Raw genomic sequence first — 21,713 nt, 5'->3', positions numbered from 1 at the left:
TGAGCTTGTAGATCGGCTATCTTCGGAAAAGAGGTTTGGTGTAGAAGGGAAAAAAGAATGTCAATTTCATTAAGTATTGACGGTTCAAGTGGTTAAATATCTGAAAACACAAATTGACATGAATCCAAACATACACTGATGATTGTGCTGTCAAACAATGAAACTATATTGAATCTATGAAGAGATGGTTGGGGGTCCATCTCTCTCCCAACTAAGGGGTCCTTGGCCTGAAAGGTGATACACCATGACATTTCACTTTTCCTATTTTAAAACCTTTTTTGGGGGTCCCACTAGCACCTTCTATCCTCACAAAGTCCCATTTCTGACCATTGTGTCTTTCTCTGGTTTTGAGAAGGCGAAGGTTAAAAGTATCCCACGGGTTCTCAAAACAGGCTATCCAGATTTGTTGCCGATTGTGACGTCATCTGCCGATTGTGACGTCATCATAAAAAAAAACATTTTTAATTTTTTTTTTCAAAACAAATTTGGGGGGGGGGGGGGGGGGGGGGCTCGCAGTTCAGGCCAAAGGTGGTACTGCAGCTGAAATGCTCGGAGAGCCATTCAAAAATGAGAGAGGCTCTCTATTCAGGAGTGGTAATTTAGCCTCAAACCTTTTGAAAAACGTTTTTGGGACATAAACAATATGACATAAATACTTTTTAAATGCATGGTGTATCACCTTGAAAACGTTGAAGACCCCTGCCCTGCCCCAGAACAATGTAGAGGTACAACAACAGACGCATGCCTCTGACACCCTGTGGTGTCGTCCCTGTGCCCCCCACAGAGCAAGGAGGGGTCGTGGACGCTGTCGGCCATGACCTCTGGAATCCGTCGCAACTGGATTCAGGCCATCATGAAGAATGTGAGGCCCACCATCGCCCCCGACGTCACCCGGTAAGCCCCCCTCCCGCCCCCGCCCTCCCCTGCCTCCGAGGGCGGATTATCGATTGAAACTTCACCATTGGAGAAAAAAAAACAAAAAACATTGACAGCTGTAGGGCTGTCACCATTAGGACATTTTACAGGACGATTAATTGCGACTCAAATAATTGCGTGTGTTTTGTCGTTGACAATTACATTTCCGTTTGGCTTGTAGACTTTGAAGTTGCACATGGCAGATATTACACGTAACCTAACCATACAAAGAAATGAAGGACATATTTGACAACTTTACACTTTAAAAAGAACATTGATAGTGGAAATAGCCGATCTACAGGCTCACACACGTTGTGAGCTTGTAGATCTGCTATTTCCACTCTTTTTTTTTTAAATGTTTGAACTTATTTAAACATTTTCCAACATGTAAACGATTATGACGAATTGTGACAGCCCTATAGAGTAACGAAGTCATGACGTGACTCGCTCATCCGGTTCCAATGAAGTCATTCTCTATGGAGAATAACATTGAGTCATCATAAAATCGTCTCATATAAGCATTGTGGTGCAAAAATAAAGAAACGGTCTTTGCGATATTGTCGGCGAGGTGGCTCTGTATGGTTTATGATAGTCCAGTCACTCATATTTGATAAAGCCTGTTTCTGGCGAAAATGTAACTAATTCGGCGACAGTAACATTAGCGTTGTCTCACCATCAGTTGATTCTTCATATCCATACGAGTCAAACCGCAGAGATAATTTGTTTATAATTGGAACACAGTTCTTATATGACGCGATATGAAAAAGGTCAATGGGAATTCAGAATGGGGGAAGAAAACCGCGAACCAGGTAGGATGTGTAAATTACGTCACACTTCACTACTCTTGTTGACAGCCGTTTCTTTTGCTTTTATTTTCCTCATTAATCTCTCTCTTCTTCACCTTCCTCTCTGCTCTCTCTCTCTCTCTCTCCCACTTTTTCCCCTCTTCCCTGCCTTCAACACCGGTCTAACCACACCGATTCCAGGAAAAACACCTCTCTGAAACTGTCCGTTCTGAAGCCCAGGTTGGAGTTGCTTGTGTGTTGAATATATAAACACCCTCCTCCTCACCCCCTCCCCTCCCCTCCAGTGGCGTCACAACGCCTCGCAGCGCGAGGCGTTGTGAGCATGTAGATCTGCTATTTTCACAATGTCTGAAAAAACCGTGTTATACAAAATGTAATGCCTCTTTTCCATGAGCACTCCCATCTTTGCCATACCCTAGCTTTTGCTGAACTGACGCCACTGCCCCCCTCTCCTCCCCTCTCAAACAGTGATGTAATGGCTCAGTGATGTCTGCCCCTTGGCGTGTTTTGTCGCCCCAGCCCGTGTCATGTGATTGTTGAGTAATGTCTTGCCTGTCAGTCCGCCAAGCCCGCAGCAGAGACTCGGCGCCGCTGCCCTATCAGTCAACTGTAGTGGGATCATCCACCAGCAAAGCTGCCTGGAACTGAATCCAAACCCGATGGAGATGATCCCGTTTATATTAGCCCATCCTAAAAAGCTTAGATTTTCATGAATAAAAGGGGGAAAAAATCAATGATTTCATTAATAAATTCCATAAATTAGAAAACAGATATTTAAGAAGTAGTGAAAATAGCAGATCTACAAGCTTGTAGATCTGCTGTTTTCACTAGTTTGGGCCCCGTGCAAACGTCTAATTTCTCTTTTGAGTCTGGATCTGAAAAGTTTGGGAACCACTGCTGTACATAGCAGTCTTGAAACAGTGTTAATTTTGTCGACCAAGACTAAAAGACTACAAGATTCTGATATTTTGTCGATAAGACTAGATTAGACTAAAACAGTTTCATAAGACTAAGACTATTATTTGTGTTATTCAAAAGACTAAGGCTAAATCTAAATCTAAGACTTTTATGTATGGTTTATTTTGACCAAGTAACAGGCAGTAGAAGACAATGACTTGTTCATAATTATGTGGTTATATTAGGCTAAAAAACCTATCCTAAAAGACGAAGACTAAAAGTCTAAGACTAATCCCAAAAGACTAAGACTAAAATGTTTTGATATTTAGTTGTCTAAGACTAGACTAGACAAAAACAATTTCAGAAGACTAAGACAGGACTAAGACTAAATGGTGGGTTATTCAAAAGACTAAGACTAAATGGTGTGTTATTCAAAAGACTAAGACTAAATCAAAATTTACTGAAAAAAATAACAGTGTCTTGAAAGGTAAAAACCTCAAAACGGGTTCCCGTCCTAAATGAGTTGTACATCCCTAACAGTAAACAGGGTCATCGACAATAGCCTATAATGTATACTGTACATAACGCGAGTGCAATAGCGGCGATTTAACAAATAAATTAAGAATAGTCAGACTCTCTCAAATAGAACGCTCAAACCCTCAACAATGCTCATCTCTCAACTCTAAATACAGCAAGTAAGAACAGTGTGATTTCCGCGGGGCGTGCAGTAACGTCACGTCTCTAATAATGATTTGTATTGTAAAATGTCCGTACATGTAGTCAGGTTTGAGAACAATCACAGCTGTCACTAAGGGAGCAGCAAGTGACAGCTGGGGAAGTATTTTGTTACGGCGCAATTCTCCACAGCAACAGACGTATTCATGTCTTACCTCACTCCTTTGTTTGTTTTTTTGTGATAACCAGACGACACCATGTCGGTGCGTACAGTACGTGGTTGAGTCTTGTCTTAAACAGGACTCGTCGTCATATTTATGTACAGTACATGTGTATCGTCGTTGTCGGGTGGTAACCTTGTATGTCCAAAACCGTTGGTTTCGCATTTATCATTTTAAAAATCACACTCGTGTGAACTGAGCGGTTGTGTGTGTGTGTGTGTGTGTGTGTGTGTGTGTGTGTGTGTGTGTGTGTGTGTGTGTGTGTGTGTGTGTGTGTGTGTGTGTGTGTGTGTGTGTGTGTGTGTGTGTGTGTGTGTGTGTGTGTGTGTGTGTGTGTGTGTGTGTGTGTGTGTGTGTGTGCAACAGCGCCCCTCCCTTAACATGTGTGGTCAGAAAAGGTTACTGCAGGCTACAGACAGACAGACACGGAGACAGACAGACAGACAGACAGACCCACACACACGGCCACGTATAGGAGCGTTGTGACCACCGCTCAAAAATGATTTAAACCAGTGAAAACAGCCGATCTACAGCAGATCTGCTGTGTTCACTACTTTTGTGCGACGGCCTTGTGTGATGAAGCAGGGTTTATCACAAAACTTCTGTTACTCTACCAAGTATCACAAATCCCATGAGGAACTGTACACTTAAAAACCAAAAAATGGTATACCTACATGAAATCCAATGTTTCTCCAACTGAGAGGCACTGAATTGTATATATTTACATAATATATACATATAAAAGTGTATAAGCATGTATGTTTTCATACATATATAGCTACCTTTACTTTGCGAAAGAGCGTACAAATTTGAAACTTGGAGATACGAGGTTTCCACCCGACGACGACGATATCCTGCCTAACAAAAAGCAGTAATAAGTGTGTATTTTAAAATGTCAAAGGTCGTAATCAGGGTATAGCAAGAATTTGTTCAGTCAATACTAAAACAACGATACGCTATCAACTACTTGTATGCAGTATTCTGTGTGTAGTATATGCAGCAGGGCAAGAGGCCATAGTCGTTTTCTGTTCTTTTCACAACTCTTTTTACTCATTACCAGGGCATTCACCAACTATTAGAATATTCGAATATCAAAGTCACTATTCGACGTTGTTCACCGAAGTCGAATATTCGAACTGGGGACACCCCAACCTGACAAGCACTTGGAATTGTAGGTATTACATTTAATGTGACTCTGTTCCGCAGATAAATATTGTGAAAATAGCAGATCTACATGCTCACAACGCCTCGCAACGCGAGGCGTTGTGAGCATGTAGATCTGCTATTTTCACAATGTTCACAATGTTCGCCCCTTGCTTACTTAATATTTGATAGTTTTGACAGTCCTGTCGAATATTCGACTATTCGAATACTTTGAGGTTGAATAATTCAAATACTAAAAAGCACTATTCGTGACTGCCCTACTCATTACTGCTCTTTGTCTTTGTGTGAGGTATCCTACTGTATACATGCTTTGCGCTGCACAAACCAATGAGTCACACACCTTGCCGTGCCAGAGTCTGCTCCCTCCGGGGGGAATGTGTGATATCTTTGGCATTTCCTCACAGACGCCCCAACAGATACCTCGTCCTTATTCTGGGGTTGTGCCCCCCCCCCCCTCTCCTTAGCCCCCTCCTCTTACTCTGCCACCTCCACACAACACGATGGAAATAGATTGTTCGGTCAGGCTTCGTTTTTAGCTCCGCAACACTAAAAGTGCCAAGCAGTGTCCAAATGACTGCAAGCGCATTCCCCCCCCCCCCCCCTTATGACTACTGTGTAAACGGGAATGGACGCGGAACCCAAAGCCCGGCAACTGCTTAAAGGTGATACACCATGCATTTAAAAAGTATTTATGTCATATTGTTTATGTTCCAAAAACGTTTTTCAAAAGGTTTGAGGCTAAATTACCACTCCTGAATAGAGAGACTCTCTCATTTTTGAATGGCTCTCAGAGCATTTCAGCTGCAGTACCACCTTTGGCCTGAACTGCGCCACCCCCCCAAATTTCTTTTGAAAAAAAAAAATATTTTTTTGAAAAAAAAAAAATCTTTTGAAAAAAAAAATTTTTTTTTGAAAAAAAAAGAGAAAATCTTCAAAAACGGCCGATGATGACGTCACAATCGGCAGCAAATCTGGACAGCCTGTTTTAAGAACCTGTGGGATACTTTTAACCTTTGCCTTCTCAAAACCAGAGAAAGACACAACGGTCAGAAATGGGACTTTGTGAGGATAGAAGGTGCTAGTGGGACCCCAAAAAAAGGTTTTAAAATAGGAAAAGTGAAATTTCATGGTGTATCACCTTTAAGTCTCACGTTACACCTGTGAACACTAAGGCTTGATTTGTACTTTGTTGCGTGCTGGTGTCGTGCACCGGAAATAGCCGATCTACAAGCTCACAACGCGCCACACTGCGACGCGTTGTGAGCTTTCGGATCGGACATTTCCGGTGCACGGTACTGACACGGCCAAGCATAACAGGACTTAAGTGGAAGGCAGAAGCTGCTTTGAGCCCGATGTGCAATTACCACGGCTGAACTAATGACAGTTTAGGTCAGGGGTGGGCAACTTTGATGATGGCGAGGTCCACTATTTTTCCATCTTCACTCTAGAGGGCCACATTGCATATTGCTACGTTCTACATTCTAGTATCTTATACAAAAGAAGCAAAAATAGCAGATCTACAAGCTCAAAACGCATCGCGCTGCGATGCGTTTTGAGCTTGTAGATCGGCTATTTTTGCTTCTTTTGAATTGGAATCCTGAATATTTTATTTTATTTTATTTTTGAATTGGAATCCTGAAATCTAACATTTTGATTTAATTTCCAACGCATTTAGTTATATATACTATGTTAACTTTATGAACTTAAATACAAATACATTGGACATACAAAAAAAAAAATGTAATACTACTATACCAGTCATTAAGCTACTAAGATAGACTGACGGAATTAAAGCAGGTCATGTTTGGAATTGTAACAGCTGAAATCAATAATATATTAGTATTCCGGCATTAACCTGTGGGCCGCATTAAGTGAAGGCGGGGGCCGCATGTGGCCCCCACCTTCACTTGTTCAGGTGTTTTGATATGATGCAAATGCCACGTAATTGCGCCTTAAAACGCACTTCAAGGATGCCGCACCGCTAAAAATGTATGTGCTGATGTTTGCCTGTTGACCACTAAGGTATTGTGAGTAGCTTGAGTTCATGGACATGTTGTTTTATCATTGGCCACTTGTTTAAGCCAGTGGTTCTCAAAAGTGGTTTCCAGGGACTCTGTCGGTTCCTTTAGGGCAGTGTTTCTCAAATGGATTTCAGGGACTCTCTAGGTTCCTTTATGGCCCGTGGGTCTAAATTGACAAGTCTGTAACGGGTCCATTTGGTTCCATTTGTACACTGTCAAAGTTAACACATAGGACCCCATCTAGTGGTTAGGATATGGACTGCCACCACTGACTGGCGCTGTATTCTGAAGAGCCCCGGACGCTCCGTGCGTGTGCCCGTGTGTGTGATCTGACGATTCTAAGATGGACGTCTGTTTGTTTACAAACGGTCGCGAAACTAAAATCGGCCGACCATCACGGCTTAGCGTCGCCGTGAAAACGAGGGGATCTCGGCCTCCTCGGCGTTATTTGCACCTTATTTACAGATAAAGCCGTTTTTATGTTTCAACTTAGAATAGGAGTCAATGGAAAATCGAGGCTGCGTGATGCAGGCGGCCGAGTTGCATGATGGGATATGTAGTGTTTTTGTTCACCAGCCGCTACAGTAGGTTCTGCTTACCTGGTAACCATGGTAACCAGGTAAGACGTCCCCAGATGTCTTTCAGGTGAGTTGGCGAGCTTCCCAGCTTACCTTTTAAGACTCCTGTAGACGTTTTAGGCTAAATTTAGCAGTCAATGTGTTAAGGGGAGACCTTCACATGTCAAAGTTTGAGAACCACTCCTTTAGGGGGATCTAAATTGACCCATACAAGTCTGTAACTCTGACAGTGTACGAATGGAACCAAATGAACCTCATTTGGTTCCGTTTGTACATTGTAAGGGGAGACCTTGAAATTTGAACGTTTGAGAAACACTGGTTTGAGCCGTCCTCGATCCACGCACTCCGATTTCCTTTCCTCACTAATTCTTGCTCTCGCTGCCTTCAGATCGCTCCCAGAGGAGAAGGCCAAAGGCAGGGTGGTGTTGGAGCCATGTCCGCAGCCCTCCCCCGAGTCCAGCCCCAGTCCCGAATCTCCCAGAGTGGACGCCGTCGTCCACGCGCAGCAGCCGGCCGGGAGCAACAACAACGCCTCCGCCGTCCCCGCCTCCGAACCGCGCAAAAGCCGGGTGCGGGAGCGCAGGCGAGAGGGCCGCTCCAAGACCTACGACTGGTCCGAGTTCAAAGAGGGACAGGCGGAGAAGCCCAAGGTGGTCAGGGCGGACACGGTGGACCTCAGCTCCACGTCCTCCACCACCACCACCACCACCACCACCTCCTCTTCCTCCTCCTCCTCCTCCACTTCTTCCCCGGCCTCCTCGCCCGTCTCCAACGCCTCCTCTCCCCAGACCTCCTCCTCTGTCTCGGCTCCCGCGCCGCCTCGCGCGGCGCCGCCGCCGGGGGAGCGTGTCCTTCAGCACGCGCCACACGCGGTCACGGTCACCATGACTAGCGTGTTAAACACGGCGGCAGGGGTTCTCTCACGGATCCCTGAGCCCCAAGATCAAGGTAGGGGTCAGTGTTGTTTTTGACAGCAAATTTTGATTTAGTTTTATGTCATAGTCTTTTGAATAAAATGTATTTTAGTTTTAGTCATAATTTAGTGACCTGAAAAGATTTAGTTTTAGTCTCATTTTAGTCGACTAAATATCATAAGATTTTAGGCGACTAAATCTACATTTGATTTAGTCAACTAAAATGTATTTTGGCAGGCCTTGATGAAATTGTAATGGCTGATTTTATACTTGGTTGCGCTGCGACGCGGTGTGAGCTTGTAGATCGGCTATTTTTTTCTGCACGCAACACCTGAGAGCAACCAAACATAAAATTACTCACTTCTCCACTAGTCCCTCCCTAACGTTTTAGTCTAGTTTTTATTTTGTTGACGAAATTGTCAATATATTTAGTATTTTTAGAAAAAAATGCAGTCGACAAACATTTTACGTCATAGTTTTAGTCGACAAAATCAACATTGGTAGGGTTGGGCTTTATGTTGATAAATTATCATTGAGATGATACAATATCTCCACAATATGCCTTTTCAGAGGTATCGTGTAAATTGTGATAACACTGAGGGAGCCATATCAAAATTCATGTTGAATTGTTAATACAGAGATTCCCTGCAGAATTCATGAACCACTTAAACCCCAGCATTCGCATTCTGAGGAAAACCTTTGCGGAAAATAGCAGATCTACAAAATAGCCGATCTACAAGCTTACAATCATCTATTCTCTGCGAAGGGTTTCAGCTATATTCACTCTGTAATGTACAGATCAAACATCCCCGAGGTACTCTGTTCAAAACCTGCCTGAAATGGTATTTTGGTCTAAAATAATAACTTTACATTTGACAACAAACCTCAAAGTGCTACAGAACAGAGAGAAAAAACACATAAGATAAAACCTTTGCAAAAAGCAGTCAAAGCAAGTTAAAAAAGGTTAAAAAGGGAAGGGTTTTAAATGGTCTGTTACTCCAGTTTCTTTTACCTTGTACAGGTGGTGGTTGTACTGTGAAGTAACTTGGTGGTTTATGGTTAAAAAATAACCATAAAAAGCTACATGAAAAAAGAATCGTGATAAGATTGTGGGTCGTGATGCTGCTTGAAAAATAATTGTTATTTTCCCATATCGCCCACCCCTAGATCAAGGCAAGATGGAGGTGGACCCCCCGAGCCGCGAGCCCAGCGGAGACGGCCGCGGGCAGAGCGCGGACAGGAGCTCCGACGTCCACGTAGAGATTGAGCAGCGCTGGCATCAGGTGGAGACCACTCCGCTAAGGGAGGAGAAGCAGGTGCCCATCTCCTCCACTCTGGGAGACTCCAACTCTGACAGACTGCCTGCGCACGAGCTGGCAGCACTGTTGGACAAAGAGGTGGGTTTCCTAGATCAGTGGTTCCCAAACCTTTTAGCTTGTGACCCAAAAGACAGATTAGACATTTGCCTGGGACCCAAACTAGTGAACACAGCCGATCTACAAGCTCACAACGCGCCACGTTGTGAGCTTGTAGATCGGCTATTTTCACTACCTCTTAAACATTTATTTGAATTTTTGAAATTTCTCAGGTGCTTATTTTATTTAGAAAAATAATTTACACTTGTTTTTTTCCATGAAAATCGCAGCTTTTGGGGGAATGTTTTTTTCTGAACTGTGAAGCGATTTCGAAACTGTTGTAATAATGTTTTCTATCAGGAAAAAAAAAGAATCATACACTCATCATCAAATCACAACACACACCATGGGACCTTATATACTATAGTGTATAGCATTAAATCTCGAACACTATATATCACGTATATGGTGCAAATTTAGTCGTCAAAGGTATGGGGCTGTTAAGTATGACATCATTTTGTAGGCAGAGGAGAATTTCTGCCCCCAGTTTCCGTGAATCTTTTTACTATTTTTACTATTTACACATTTTTCTTCTCTTTGTTGTTGAAAGGAAAGTGTTAGAATTATACTTTAGTCGTTATTTTTGTCTCGGATCTGTTGAAATAGCGAGGGACAGAAAATGCTCTGGGGGCAGAGTTCTCCTCTGCCTACAAAATGATGTCACGGCTTAAAAGCCTACAGTATCTGTTGTAAAACGATGAGACTGATTGCATTTGACCGCTTGTCTCAAGTAAGGCAGATATCCCTGCTGCTCATCTATGCACACCTCTAGGTTGTCCTCGTTCTCAGAGCTGCATGGTGGCTCAGTCATTTAGTATGCATGCAGATGTATATAGACGCTGCACCAGTGCCGGGTCGTTGTTCCGACGGCGCATTACTCCGACGTTGCTTTCGTCCGACTCGTCCGATTACTAACCCTATCCGCACGCATAGCCACTAGGGCATTAACGAAAAAGTCGACAAGTTGACTCAGTCGACTTCATTATACAAGTCTACTCCCACCTGAGAAAGTCAAAAGTCGAACTTGAAAAAAAAGAAGAAAAAAAAACGTTCTATTGTTGACACCATTTTGACACAATTTTTTCTATTGTGAAAATAGCAGATCTACATGCGTTGCGAGGCGTTGTGAGCATGTAGATCGGCTATTTTCACGATTTCTGCCAATATATTTGACAATTTGGACAATGTTTAATTTGTCATTTTAGAGGTATTAAAAAGTCCTTAAATTGGCACTTTAGAAATGTGAAGATACCCTCTATACACTTAAACTTTCAGTTCAGTGAGAAAACAATGTTTCACATTAAGTTAGTCATCTGGGGACCCTCCAAAATAATTGGGGGGTCGTGTGTGATGTGATGACGTCATCAAACGATAAAGTCGACTTCAACTCAACTTTTTACTGCGTCGAGTTGACTTGCAAAAATCAAGTCGTTAATGCCCTATAATAGCCGCGTAGTCGGAGTAATGCGATCTCCTGCTGCACCGTGTCTGCTCTTTCGCTACCTTCACTTTGACATGCATCACTTTCTAGCACTGCACGACAAAACTGAAAGTGTGTGTGTGTGTGTGTGTGTGTGTGTGTGTGTGCGTGTGTGTGTGCGTGTGTGTGTGTGTGTGTGTGTGTGTGTGTGTGTGTGTGTGTGTGTGTTCTGATCAGTTGGGACAGAAGCAGAAGGAGCTGGATCTGCTGCAGGAGCAGAACAGCCGTCTGCAGGAGCAGCTACAAGATGCTCGAGGGAGAGAACGAAGTGCCAGAGAGGGTTATGTTCTACAGGTACCGCTTTCATCAAGGACCGGTTCAATCACTTTGCTTTCTTGAGAGATCTACTGTATTCACACACACACAGTTTTGTCCAGTGAACCTTTTTTTATTATTATAACATCTGATGTAGTTAAAAGAACGTGACATGAACTTAAAACATGAATACTACTAGCCCTATATTGTCTACACCAGTGTTTCTCAACTAGGGATGGTCCGATCAGGTTTTTTGGAACCGAGCACCGATCACAAAAGTTTGATCACCCGATACCGATCAATCACCGATCCGATCAAGTTATTATTTATATATTATTTATATTTTCTAAATGTTAATGTTTTAACTTTAATTAATTAATTCACTCATGAATTCATTTATATATTTGCCTTATAGTTATTTACCAGCATTACTATGTATTTATTATCATAGCAGTAACTAATTATTCCTTCAGCACTGTGGAAATCAATACCCCAAAATGGCCTCAAGTGGGCATACTGAACGGCTGGTTGATTGGATGCACCGATCAGATCAGATCAGTGAATTTACCTTTTGATCTAAACCACCGATTATCGCCGATCACGCTTTGATCGGCCCGAACCGATCCATTGCCGATTGACTCTATTCTCAACCTTTTTTCTGCATGGGCACACTTTTCATGTCCCAAGAATCCATGGGCACACCAACATAATAGGGGGGTGTAAATATCGTCAATGTCGGGAAGAAACCTTGTATCTCCAAGTTTCAAATGTGTACGTTTCTTGGCAAAGTAAAGCCCTGTTTCATCATACAAGGCTGTCGCACAACAGTGAAAACAGCCGATCTACAAGTGCTTGTAGATCGGCTGTTTTCACTAGTTTAAATCATTTTTAGAAATGATACATACAATACTGGCTTCAGTTTCAAGGGGCACACTTGACCCTTCTCAGGGGCACAACAAAGGTCCCCAGGCACAGTGGTTGAGAAACACTGGTCTACACTGTTAATAATTGCACATACAAGTTCAATGCAATGTATACCTGCTTCATAGGAAATGTGTGTGAAATAAGATTTGTGTGGGGCTGTTGATAATAAACCACTTTAACCCTTCACTTGGGGGAAACAGCAGGTCTAACAGCTCACTGGAGCTGGCAGATCAGCCGTTTTCACCACGTTGACACCATTTAATTGTACGATTAGGTATAAGAAAGGGCTTGAGTGGTTAAATTCTACTAACAGGTGTTGGGCTTCTCTCCGAAACGGACGGATGGATGCATGGATGTGGTGTTCGTTCTGTAGCATGGATTTTCACTAACCTTTTTTTTTTGTGGAGTTTCACATCTCGTTGGGGTGAATAATTGGTTTGGATTGATATGCTCAAGGTAAGATACTTGGCCGGGAAGCCTTGCGCTGTGCTTTTTCCTGTCACCAGTGGTTGTCTGTCCCTCCTCATGCTTGTTTAGCCCATTTAGAACGGGTACACATTATTGTGTATCATTATTTTATGCTTTAACTATTGAAAAATAACAGATATACAAGTTCACAGCGCTGCGAGCTTTTAGATCTGCAATTTTTTTTGAAAAATCATGAAAATTAGAATTTTGACCCGATTCTATAAGTGTCTTTTGAATCCTCCTAAGATTTTTTGAAAAACCTGTGTTTCTATGTCAGCAATCTGGCCAGCCATCGTCAAAGAAAAGGTCCTTTTCACTTAAACGGAGCTCAGTTAGTCTGTTCTTGAGAGACTACTGTGTCAGTGGTGTGGAAGGACCCCCAAAATGATATTTATTTTTGCCACGGACCCCCATCTCAAAATATTTAGTTCCAGGGACCACCCAGAAGCAAAATTTGAGTTACAAACGTTCGCTTTAAAAATACATATATTCAAAGATTTGCACACATTTTCACAACTTTTTCATAAATGGCAGCTCGCAGCGCGGCACCCGGTGCCGCGCTGTGAGCTTGTATATCTGCTATTTTTCACTGGTTAAAGCATTCAATAATTCTAGGCCTACAGTAAATGGGTTAGTGCACGTACTATATGTGGGAGCGACGCATGGTTTCTCTACTGACTTTACGTCACGCATGTCTTCCTTCTAAAGTGAAATCACACTGTGTAGTGCAGGAACGGTATTTGTTGTGTAACATCACATTTCACCATTTTTTTTGGGGGGGGGGGGGGGAGAGAGTTGGTTTTTATGTTTTAAGTCAGTGGTTCTCAACCTTTTCAGGCCGCAACCCCTGAAATGATCATATTTTTACTGGGGACCCCCCCCACCCTGACGAGCACTAAGAGTTGAGGCATTACATTTTGTATAACACGGTTCTATTGTGAGAATAGCAGATCTACATGCTCACGCCTTACGAGCATGCGTTGTGAGGCGTTGTGTGAGCATGTCGATCTGCTATTTTCCCAATTTTTGCCCCTAATATTTGATCAATATTTAATTTGTCATTTTAGAGGTATTAAAAAGTCCTCAAATTGTCACTTTAGAAATGTGCAGATACCCTCTATACACTTAAACATTATGTTGGTTTTTATTTACATTTGAGAGAGAAATCAATGTTGCACATTAAGTTAATCATCTGGGGACCCCCCAAAATAATTTCGGGACCCCCCCCTTGGGGTCCCGACCCACAGGTTGAGAACCACTGTTGTAAGTAAGTGATGGTACGGTATTGATGTGAGCACCCTTCATCTGTTCACCTTCAACGTTTACTTTTCTGTATCACTCCTACGCACCTCTGAGTTTTCTGTGTTCCACCCTGTTTTGTCATTCAACCCTCTTCATCTTCACATAACCCCTGAAAAAGCACAGTGGAACGCTTGGGGAGAACGAAAACTTAACAAATGGTGTAAAAAGAAAAAAAATCATGGAGAGGCTGGAGAAATCCTACGTTCTCCATGGTCACTCCCTGAGATGTGGCTCTCCGTTCGTGACAATGTGAGGTGATGTCACTAACCAAAAACAAAAAACCCCTCTCATAATCTTTTAAAGAGTGCCACCACCACCCCCTCCTCGCCACACAGAGTGCCATGGCAACGCCTGCACAAGCTCAACCAAGAGCTCCAGGGCGAGCTGGAGACCCAGAAGCGCAAGCAGGACTTCACCCATCAGCAGGTTCAGACGATAAGGAGGTCCTACTCCGAAGCCCAGGACGCCGTGAGCCGCCACGAGGCCGACATCCAGGCCCTGCAGGCCAAGCTGGCCTCTGCGATGGCCGAGATCCTCGCCAGCGAGCAGGCCGTGGCCCGCATGCGCAACGAGCTCAAGTTGGAGCAGGAGCGCTCCAGGGAGCAGGAGGAAGACTGGGGTCGCGGCGAGGCCACCCTGCGAGCCCAGCTGAAGGACAGCGAGGACCGGCTCCGCGAGGTGGAGGCCAACCTCTTGGAGAAGAGCCAGGCCCTCAGGCACCTGGAGCACCAGCAGGCCCTGCAGCGCGACCACCTCCGCGAGGTGCAGAGGCTCCAGGAGAGGCTGCAGGAGGTGACGGCCCACCTCGGCACCACAGAGGAGGGTCACGCGCTCAAGGAGGAGCGCCTGAGGGGGGAGCAGCGGTGCATGCAGGAGAGCCACGAGAGAGAGAAGCAGAGCCTGACGCGGAGGCTGGCCGAGGCCGAAGCCATGCGCTCGGAGGCCGAGGACAAGCTGCTGGAGGCGGAGCAGGAAGTAGGAGCTCTGCTGGGGGGCAGGCGGGCGTCGGCGGCAGCGGAGGACAGGGAGGAGGTGCTGAGGCTGCAGCAGGAGCTCACCCAGAAGAGCAACGTGGCCGAGGCACTGAGGGAAAACGTTCGCAGGCTGGAGGAAGAGAAGGGTCAACTCACCTGCCGCTGTCAGGAGCTTCTCAACCAGATTGCGGAAGCGGACCGCGAGGTCAACAAGCTGCGCGGCCGTCTGCAAACGGAGGAGACCAATTACAGCACTCTGGAGAACTCCTATGAGAGGGCCTCCGAAGAGTTCCAGAAGATGAGCCTGTTCCTCAGGGGAAAAGAAGAAGAGATCCACCAGACTAAAGACATGTACGAGAGGCTGGTCGAACGCAAGGAGCAGGACTTGAACGAGGTCCTGGTTAAGATGGAAGCCCTCGGCAACAGCCTGGAGGAGACCGAGCAGAAGCTGCAGGCCAAGGAGGAGCTTCTCTGTCAGATGAGTCGGGCCGAGCCCGGCAGTGCCGAAAAGGATCTGCAAGCCAAGCTTGTGGTCGCGGAGGACCGCATTGCGGAGCTGGAGCAGCACCTCAACGCCCTGCAGCTCGGCTACGCCGACCTACGCATGGAGCGACAGCGGGAGCCGAAAGGGCATGTCCAGGACATACCCATGGGAAGTCCTCAGACCTCAGCCTCCATGCCAACGGAACTGACCGACTCCTTTGACACTGCGTCCAAGACTTCCTCAGATGAGCACCTAGCTAAGAGACCTCGGATACGGTTTTCCAGCATTCAGTGCCAAAAATATCTGACATCAGAGGACATGGACACCAGTCAAATGGACAGTGCCGCTATGGATACAACCCAAGGGGTTAGTCAAGACTCCAAGGCATTAGATTGGACCCGTTCCACTGATGTCACATTCCAGTACAGTAGTGACCCGGAAAAGTTTGTTTCCATTATAAATGCCCTGGAGACTAAATTGCTGGCCACCGAGGAAAAGCTAAGAACCCTCACTCAAAAACCAGAAGAGCAAAAAGCTGTTGAACCAGAAGTCCTGAATATGCCAGATCATCAAGAATCAGATAATAGCCCTGAGCAAGAGAAGGTACAAGGTTGTAACAGTGAATGTCACATGGTTACTGCTAATAACCATTATGCCAAGGCACTAGTGTGTGTAGAGACAAGTCGCAAGAAAGTCGGGGCTATTCTCAGTGGCTGTGGCCATGAGAACACTGATTTGCAGCTTCAGTCCCTGTCAGAAATAGAGAATGAGTTGGTCAACGCAACACTGTACATTAGGCAAGGAGAAAATACTTTGGAGCAGCACTCACCAGGGGACCAAACCCAAGACACTCTCGATAGCGCAGTCTTGGATGAAGAAGCAGCTCGCGCCTTTGCCAAAAGTTTGTCATTTGAGGCAATAGTTTTGAACAAGATGGCTTTGTTGATGCAGAATCCAATGTCTGACCTCCTACAAGGTCTTGGCGAGATATGTAAAGAAGTTGAGATCATCAAGCAAAGTGATAGAGATTGTTTGGCCATAGTTTACGCTGATGTGTTGACCAGGAAGTTGATGTTAGAGAGCGCTTTCTGGAAGGAAGTGGAGCAGGCAGAGACGCAGTGTGAAATATTGCAGGTAGAAGGTCCAAAGGCTGCTCAACAAAGCGATGACAAAGTTTTGGCTGAAGACAAGGTTATCTTTAATACCTTTGTTAAGGCCGAACTTATCTACTCTATTCAAGACCTGACACACTTCTATGAGGAGAAATTGGGAGCATTAAAAAGGGAACTGGCCGAAGCCCATTATAATCTACAACAAAGGGACCTAGCACTGAAAGACATTTTTGAAGCTTTCCAACGGCCTGATTTGGAAAACGTAGTTAGAGAGGTCAGAAATAGCCAAAAGCAGAGTTTAATGGACATTAACCCTCCTGATCTTGCCCCCTATATGGAGCACATTGAAATGGAAGGAGCTAGAGATATGGTTGAGGAAATCCTAGATAGACACTTAGCTGGAGGTGTGCCATCTTGCAGTGTTGATTCCGTTGAGTTATTGCAAACTGGGCAAGAGAACCTGGCCGCTGAGCTTCAGAGACAGGCAGCCGTTCTCCATAGATTTGCCCAAGAAATAGAGTGCGGTGGTGGCCAACCTGGACTGGCCCACATGATCCGTTCTATTGCAGGCCACCAACCCGCCCACGGTACCCTTTGTATGCGTGAGGCCCTTATCCAGGCCCAAGTGGCTTATGTTGCCTGTAGGCTGCGAGCCGTCCATGAGCAAGACTTGAGCCGCTGTCAACAGGCAGGCCAGAACATGGACGCTCTTGTCCAGGAGCACGCCCGCAACGTCGGCGCCATTCGAGAGAGCTACGAAGCCTCCTTGCAGGACGAGCGCCTCAGCTTCGACCGAACCGTGGCCACTCTCCAGAGCGAGAACCAATCCCTGAAGAGCGAGCTCGGCCAACGCGTCGTCCAGCTCTCCCAGCAGCAGGAGCAACTGGTGCACCTGGAGGAAAGCTTCCATAAGGAAACCGAGGAGCTGAAGAAGAGGCACAGGGAAGAGCTCCGACGGGTGGAGCAGGACCGCGCCTCCACGGTGCTCGCCCTGATGGAGACGACCGACGACAACCAAAGAAAGATGGAGGTGCTGCTGGCGGACATGGACGGCACGGAGGAGCGCCACGAGTGCCACGTCAGGCGGCTCGAGGAGCAGTTTCAGGAGAGGATCTGTGAGCTGCAGCTTCTGCACAAGGAGGAGATTCAGAAGCTGCACACCCATTACATGGACACCATCCATGGCATCCAAGAAAGAGAACGGGCCGGCGTGGACAGACCCGGAGACCCCCAGGCCGAAAAGGCTGCCGAACAGACTTGGCCGATGGAGGAGGGCGAAGATGAAAAAGTGGAGGAGCCGTGGACCAGGTCTGACGTGGTGGACCCCATGGCGGTCCTCAAGGACAGGATCCAGGAGCTGGAGACCCAGATGACCAGCATGAGAGATGAGCTGGAGAAACAGCACCTGGATGGAGATGTGGCGAGCCTGAAAGAAAAGTACCAGAGAGACTTTGAAAGTCTTAAGGTTCTTGCTCTCTCTTTTCTTTTTATTACGTTAGCAGATAATTATTTTCCTGTGATTTAGTTGTAGATAGGTAGAAGCATCTGCAGCTGTCATTCAGATAAACAATCTTATTAGAATGTTTACTAAAATCCAGTGATGGATTGTAATTGGGAACAATGGCGTGTAAGTTAAACACATTTCCTGCCAGGGGTTATGAATTATGGTCAATAAGTTCTGCCAAAGACAGACATCTCCTTCTTAGCGTTTTTTTAATCAGCATATTAACTCATTGAATGCCCTTTTCAAGATGGCCGCCAAGTACCAGGATGCCACGTTCCTAAATTTCTAGTGCACGGATCAATTTTTAGTGCACGGATCGTGCACGCTCATGCACCATATATGTGTAGTACTTTTTAACAGCTTTCAAACAAAAAAATCCGCTTGGAAATCCGTTCAGGCATTCATGAGATAGAATCCTTCAAAGTCAGACAAAACAAACACTGCCACCTTCCTAAATTTCTAGTGCACGGATCAATTTTTAGTGCACGGATCGTGCACGCCCATGCCTAGATCATGCACCATATGTGTAGTACTGCTTTCAAAAAAAAAAATCCGCTTGGAAATCCGTTCAGGCATTCATGAGATACAAGCCTTCAAAGTCAGACAAAACAGCCATTTTTGACATTTTGAAAGATGTGTTTGTTATGGGGCTAAACATGCAATTTCGCAATTGCGATCATGCCTAATACATTTGAGGCATTTTTAGATTTTTTTTTATAAAAAAATGTTTTTTTTTTTTTTTTTTTTTTTCTTTTCAAAATGGCTTCCAACTCGGGAAACTCGGGCTGTGGCAGCCTGGGACTACTGTAATAACTCGGGCCTTGGCAGTCAATGAGTTAAGATGGCTCAAGATACCTATCGTTCGATCCAGCTACCGTTGTTAATAGTTGCTAGGAGACAAAATAACCTGGAAACAAAACATCCGTTCCCCATGCAGTCCCATTCACTGCAGAAGAAGAAATGCCCTGTATCTCCGCCCCTAAGTTTGGAGAGGGGAAAATGGCCCCGCCCGCATGAATGTGTGCACACGACACAAGGGGTACTTTGAAAAGGGAAACGTAACTACTGCATGCTGCGACACGACAAGGGTGTAGTACTGACCGCAAGCAAACGGGGAAGACGCGCGGCGCTGTGCGTGCGTGCGCACGATCGTCCTCCAAAAAAAACAGGTAAAAACACCTGAAATACTTGGCACGGGACTCGAAAAAAGATAAAAAGGAGATCTCCGTCTTTAGCAGTCTTAATAAGAAATATTTCTTCTCAACTTTTAAACATCACAAAATAAATGGCATGCTGCAGTATGTCATTGAGTTCTTCCTAAAGAGTAAAAGTATTTTTTTCAGTTGCATGTGTCACTGTACTATACCGTACACTGCCCTTTTCACTCGGGCAGCAGTAGTCTGTAGTGTAGTCTTTCTTATCCCAGTTCAGTAATAGAATGAACCCGCCGTCTTTCAATCACTAAAGTCAGATTCACAGGGATTTTGATTCACTGCCTTAACTCGCTCTTTTGCTAACCGACAGTAGCTTTGCTTTGCAATCTCTAAAGGCTTGCATGGCTTCTTGCAACGTGGTATTCAATCGTACAATTTAATCGGCTTTGTGTATAGCCTAGAACAGTGGTTCTCAAAGTGGATTCCAGGGACTCTGTGGGTTCCTTTATGGGGGTCTAAATTGACCCAAACAAGTCTGTAACTCTGACGGTGTACAAATGGAACCAAATGAACCCTCGCGGGTTCATTTGGTTCCATTTGTACACTGTCAGAGTTAAAGGACAACTTTAGTTTTTTACAAGGGTTCATATTTTAGATTGTAATTAGGGAAAAGAAAAAGTGAGGGTTAAAATGTTTTCATTTGCTTCGTTCTATTGTTTTATTGTTTACCGCGCTAAAATGTGGGGTATGCGTACGCATGGGGGCATGCGTACAAGTGGCTAAATATGTCTTTTTAGACACAATAAGCCAGCAGTTTCTTCATTGCTATTTACAGTAACACTTCTAGCCCCCATAAGTCACATCCAACCATGAAAGGTTGCTTTGTATCTTGGGAATGGGCTTATTCTGTGTAAAATGACATATTTAGCCACTTGTACGCATGCCCCCCAACCACTGAAATACGAATCTCTAAAACAATAGAAAGAAGTCAATGAAATCAATTTAACACTCATCTTTTATATTCTTTAATTACAATCTATGATATGAACCCTTGTCGTAAAAAAACTAAAGTCGTCCTTTAAGGGGAGACCTTGAAATTTGAACGTTTTGAGAAACGCTGGCCTAGATTGTTCGGGACACCAACTGCACTGACCTCTTATTAGTCACACAATACAACACAGGTATTGATAAAGGAATCTTTAGGATTTGGGCAAATCACGCTAACCCTTCGTCCTCTGTAGGCCACGTGTGAACGAGGCTTTGCCGCAATGGAGGAAACTCACCACAAGGTGGTGGAGGATCTTCAGAGGCAGCACCAAAGGGAGGTCTGTAAACTCATGGAGGAACGAGAACGACTCCTGGCTGAAGAAACCGCCGCCACTATTGCTGGTATATAATAACATAATAATTGTGGGCTCGCCTGAAAGGCGAGACCAGTATGTTATCTTCATTATTTATAGAGTGAGTTCCGTCGCAGACAGTACGAAGGCAGGGCCCAATGAGGTGCGGAAAATCTGGGAGTGGTGTTAGCTGGAGTATTGGTTGAGCTTCACTAGCCCTAGAATGTCTGTGATCATTCATAATATAGACTTTGTCAATATTTCATGTACAAGTATACACAGCCATAGAACGCCCCCATAGCGCGGCGGTTAGCAACTAATCTGCGCGGCCCTAAAGTGCTGTGCGCTACTTGTGTACTCACCCAATAATTTATTCCTCATCCTGGGAGAAAGACATTGTCCTATAGTGTCATATCCATTTGAAAGTTCTGGCTGAAAACGTGTACTTTGTAAAATATCTCCACTTATCACGAGCCAACACGGACGACTTACACGACCGGGCGAGGGGCACGGAATGACTGCTGTACTGAATATATCATAACTTCCTTTTGGGAGCACAAAACGTACGGGGCACACAATCACGCAGGTGGTGTGATTAATCACCCCACGTCAATCACAAGCACCTGTCAATTGTGTGCCCCGCACGTTTTGTGCTCAATTATTGGGTGAGTACACAAGTAAACGCGCAGCACTTTTGTGCCGCGCAGATTAGTTGCTAACCGCCGCGCTATGGGGGCGTTCTATGGCTCTATTTGAGGGATTACACAAATTGTCAATCGACCGAAAATCAGAGACATTCTAGGGCTAGAGCTTCACATGACAGTTGGCACGCTGCAGAATAGAATACGATCGAGCCCACACTGTTTCGTAGGAACAGTATCTCTAGTGTCATTTTAAAATGTTCAATTCAAAATCTTACTCCACAACAGGGGTCTTCAACGTTTTCAGGCCAAGGACCGCTTAGTTGAGAGAGAGATGAAGCAGGGACCCCCACAACCTTTTCAGAGATTCCATATAGTTTCATTGTTTGACAGCACAATCATCAGTGTATTTTGGATTTATGTCAATGTGTGTTTTCAGATATTTAACCACTTGAACCGTCAATACTTA

The 21,713-nt window shown here is 44.9% G+C and overlaps 1 protein-coding gene across 1 annotated transcript in view; it reads left to right on the top strand.

Annotated features, from left to right (window-relative positions):
* Nucleotides 1–21,713, top strand: part of LOC308303194 (myosin phosphatase Rho interacting protein) — a 190,946-nt gene that overhangs the window by 154,657 nt on the left and 14,576 nt on the right. The window contains exons 13-18 of the mRNA XM_080747518.1: nt 785–894; nt 7,666–8,225; nt 9,359–9,588; nt 11,264–11,380; nt 14,339–18,070; nt 20,505–20,652. Coding sequence (XP_080603644.1) covers nt 785–894; nt 7,666–8,225; nt 9,359–9,588; nt 11,264–11,380; nt 14,339–18,070; nt 20,505–20,652 — 4,897 coding nt within the window. The remainder of the gene's footprint in view (nt 1–784; nt 895–7,665; nt 8,226–9,358; nt 9,589–11,263; nt 11,381–14,338; nt 18,071–20,504; nt 20,653–21,713) is intronic.

Source organism: Nannobrachium achirus, assembly GCF_963921795.1.
Source record: "Nannobrachium achirus genome assembly, chromosome: 18".
NCBI classification, from domain to species: domain Eukaryota; kingdom Metazoa; phylum Chordata; class Actinopteri; order Myctophiformes; family Myctophidae; genus Nannobrachium; species Nannobrachium achirus.
This window is presented reverse-complemented; position numbering and strand designations above follow the sequence as displayed.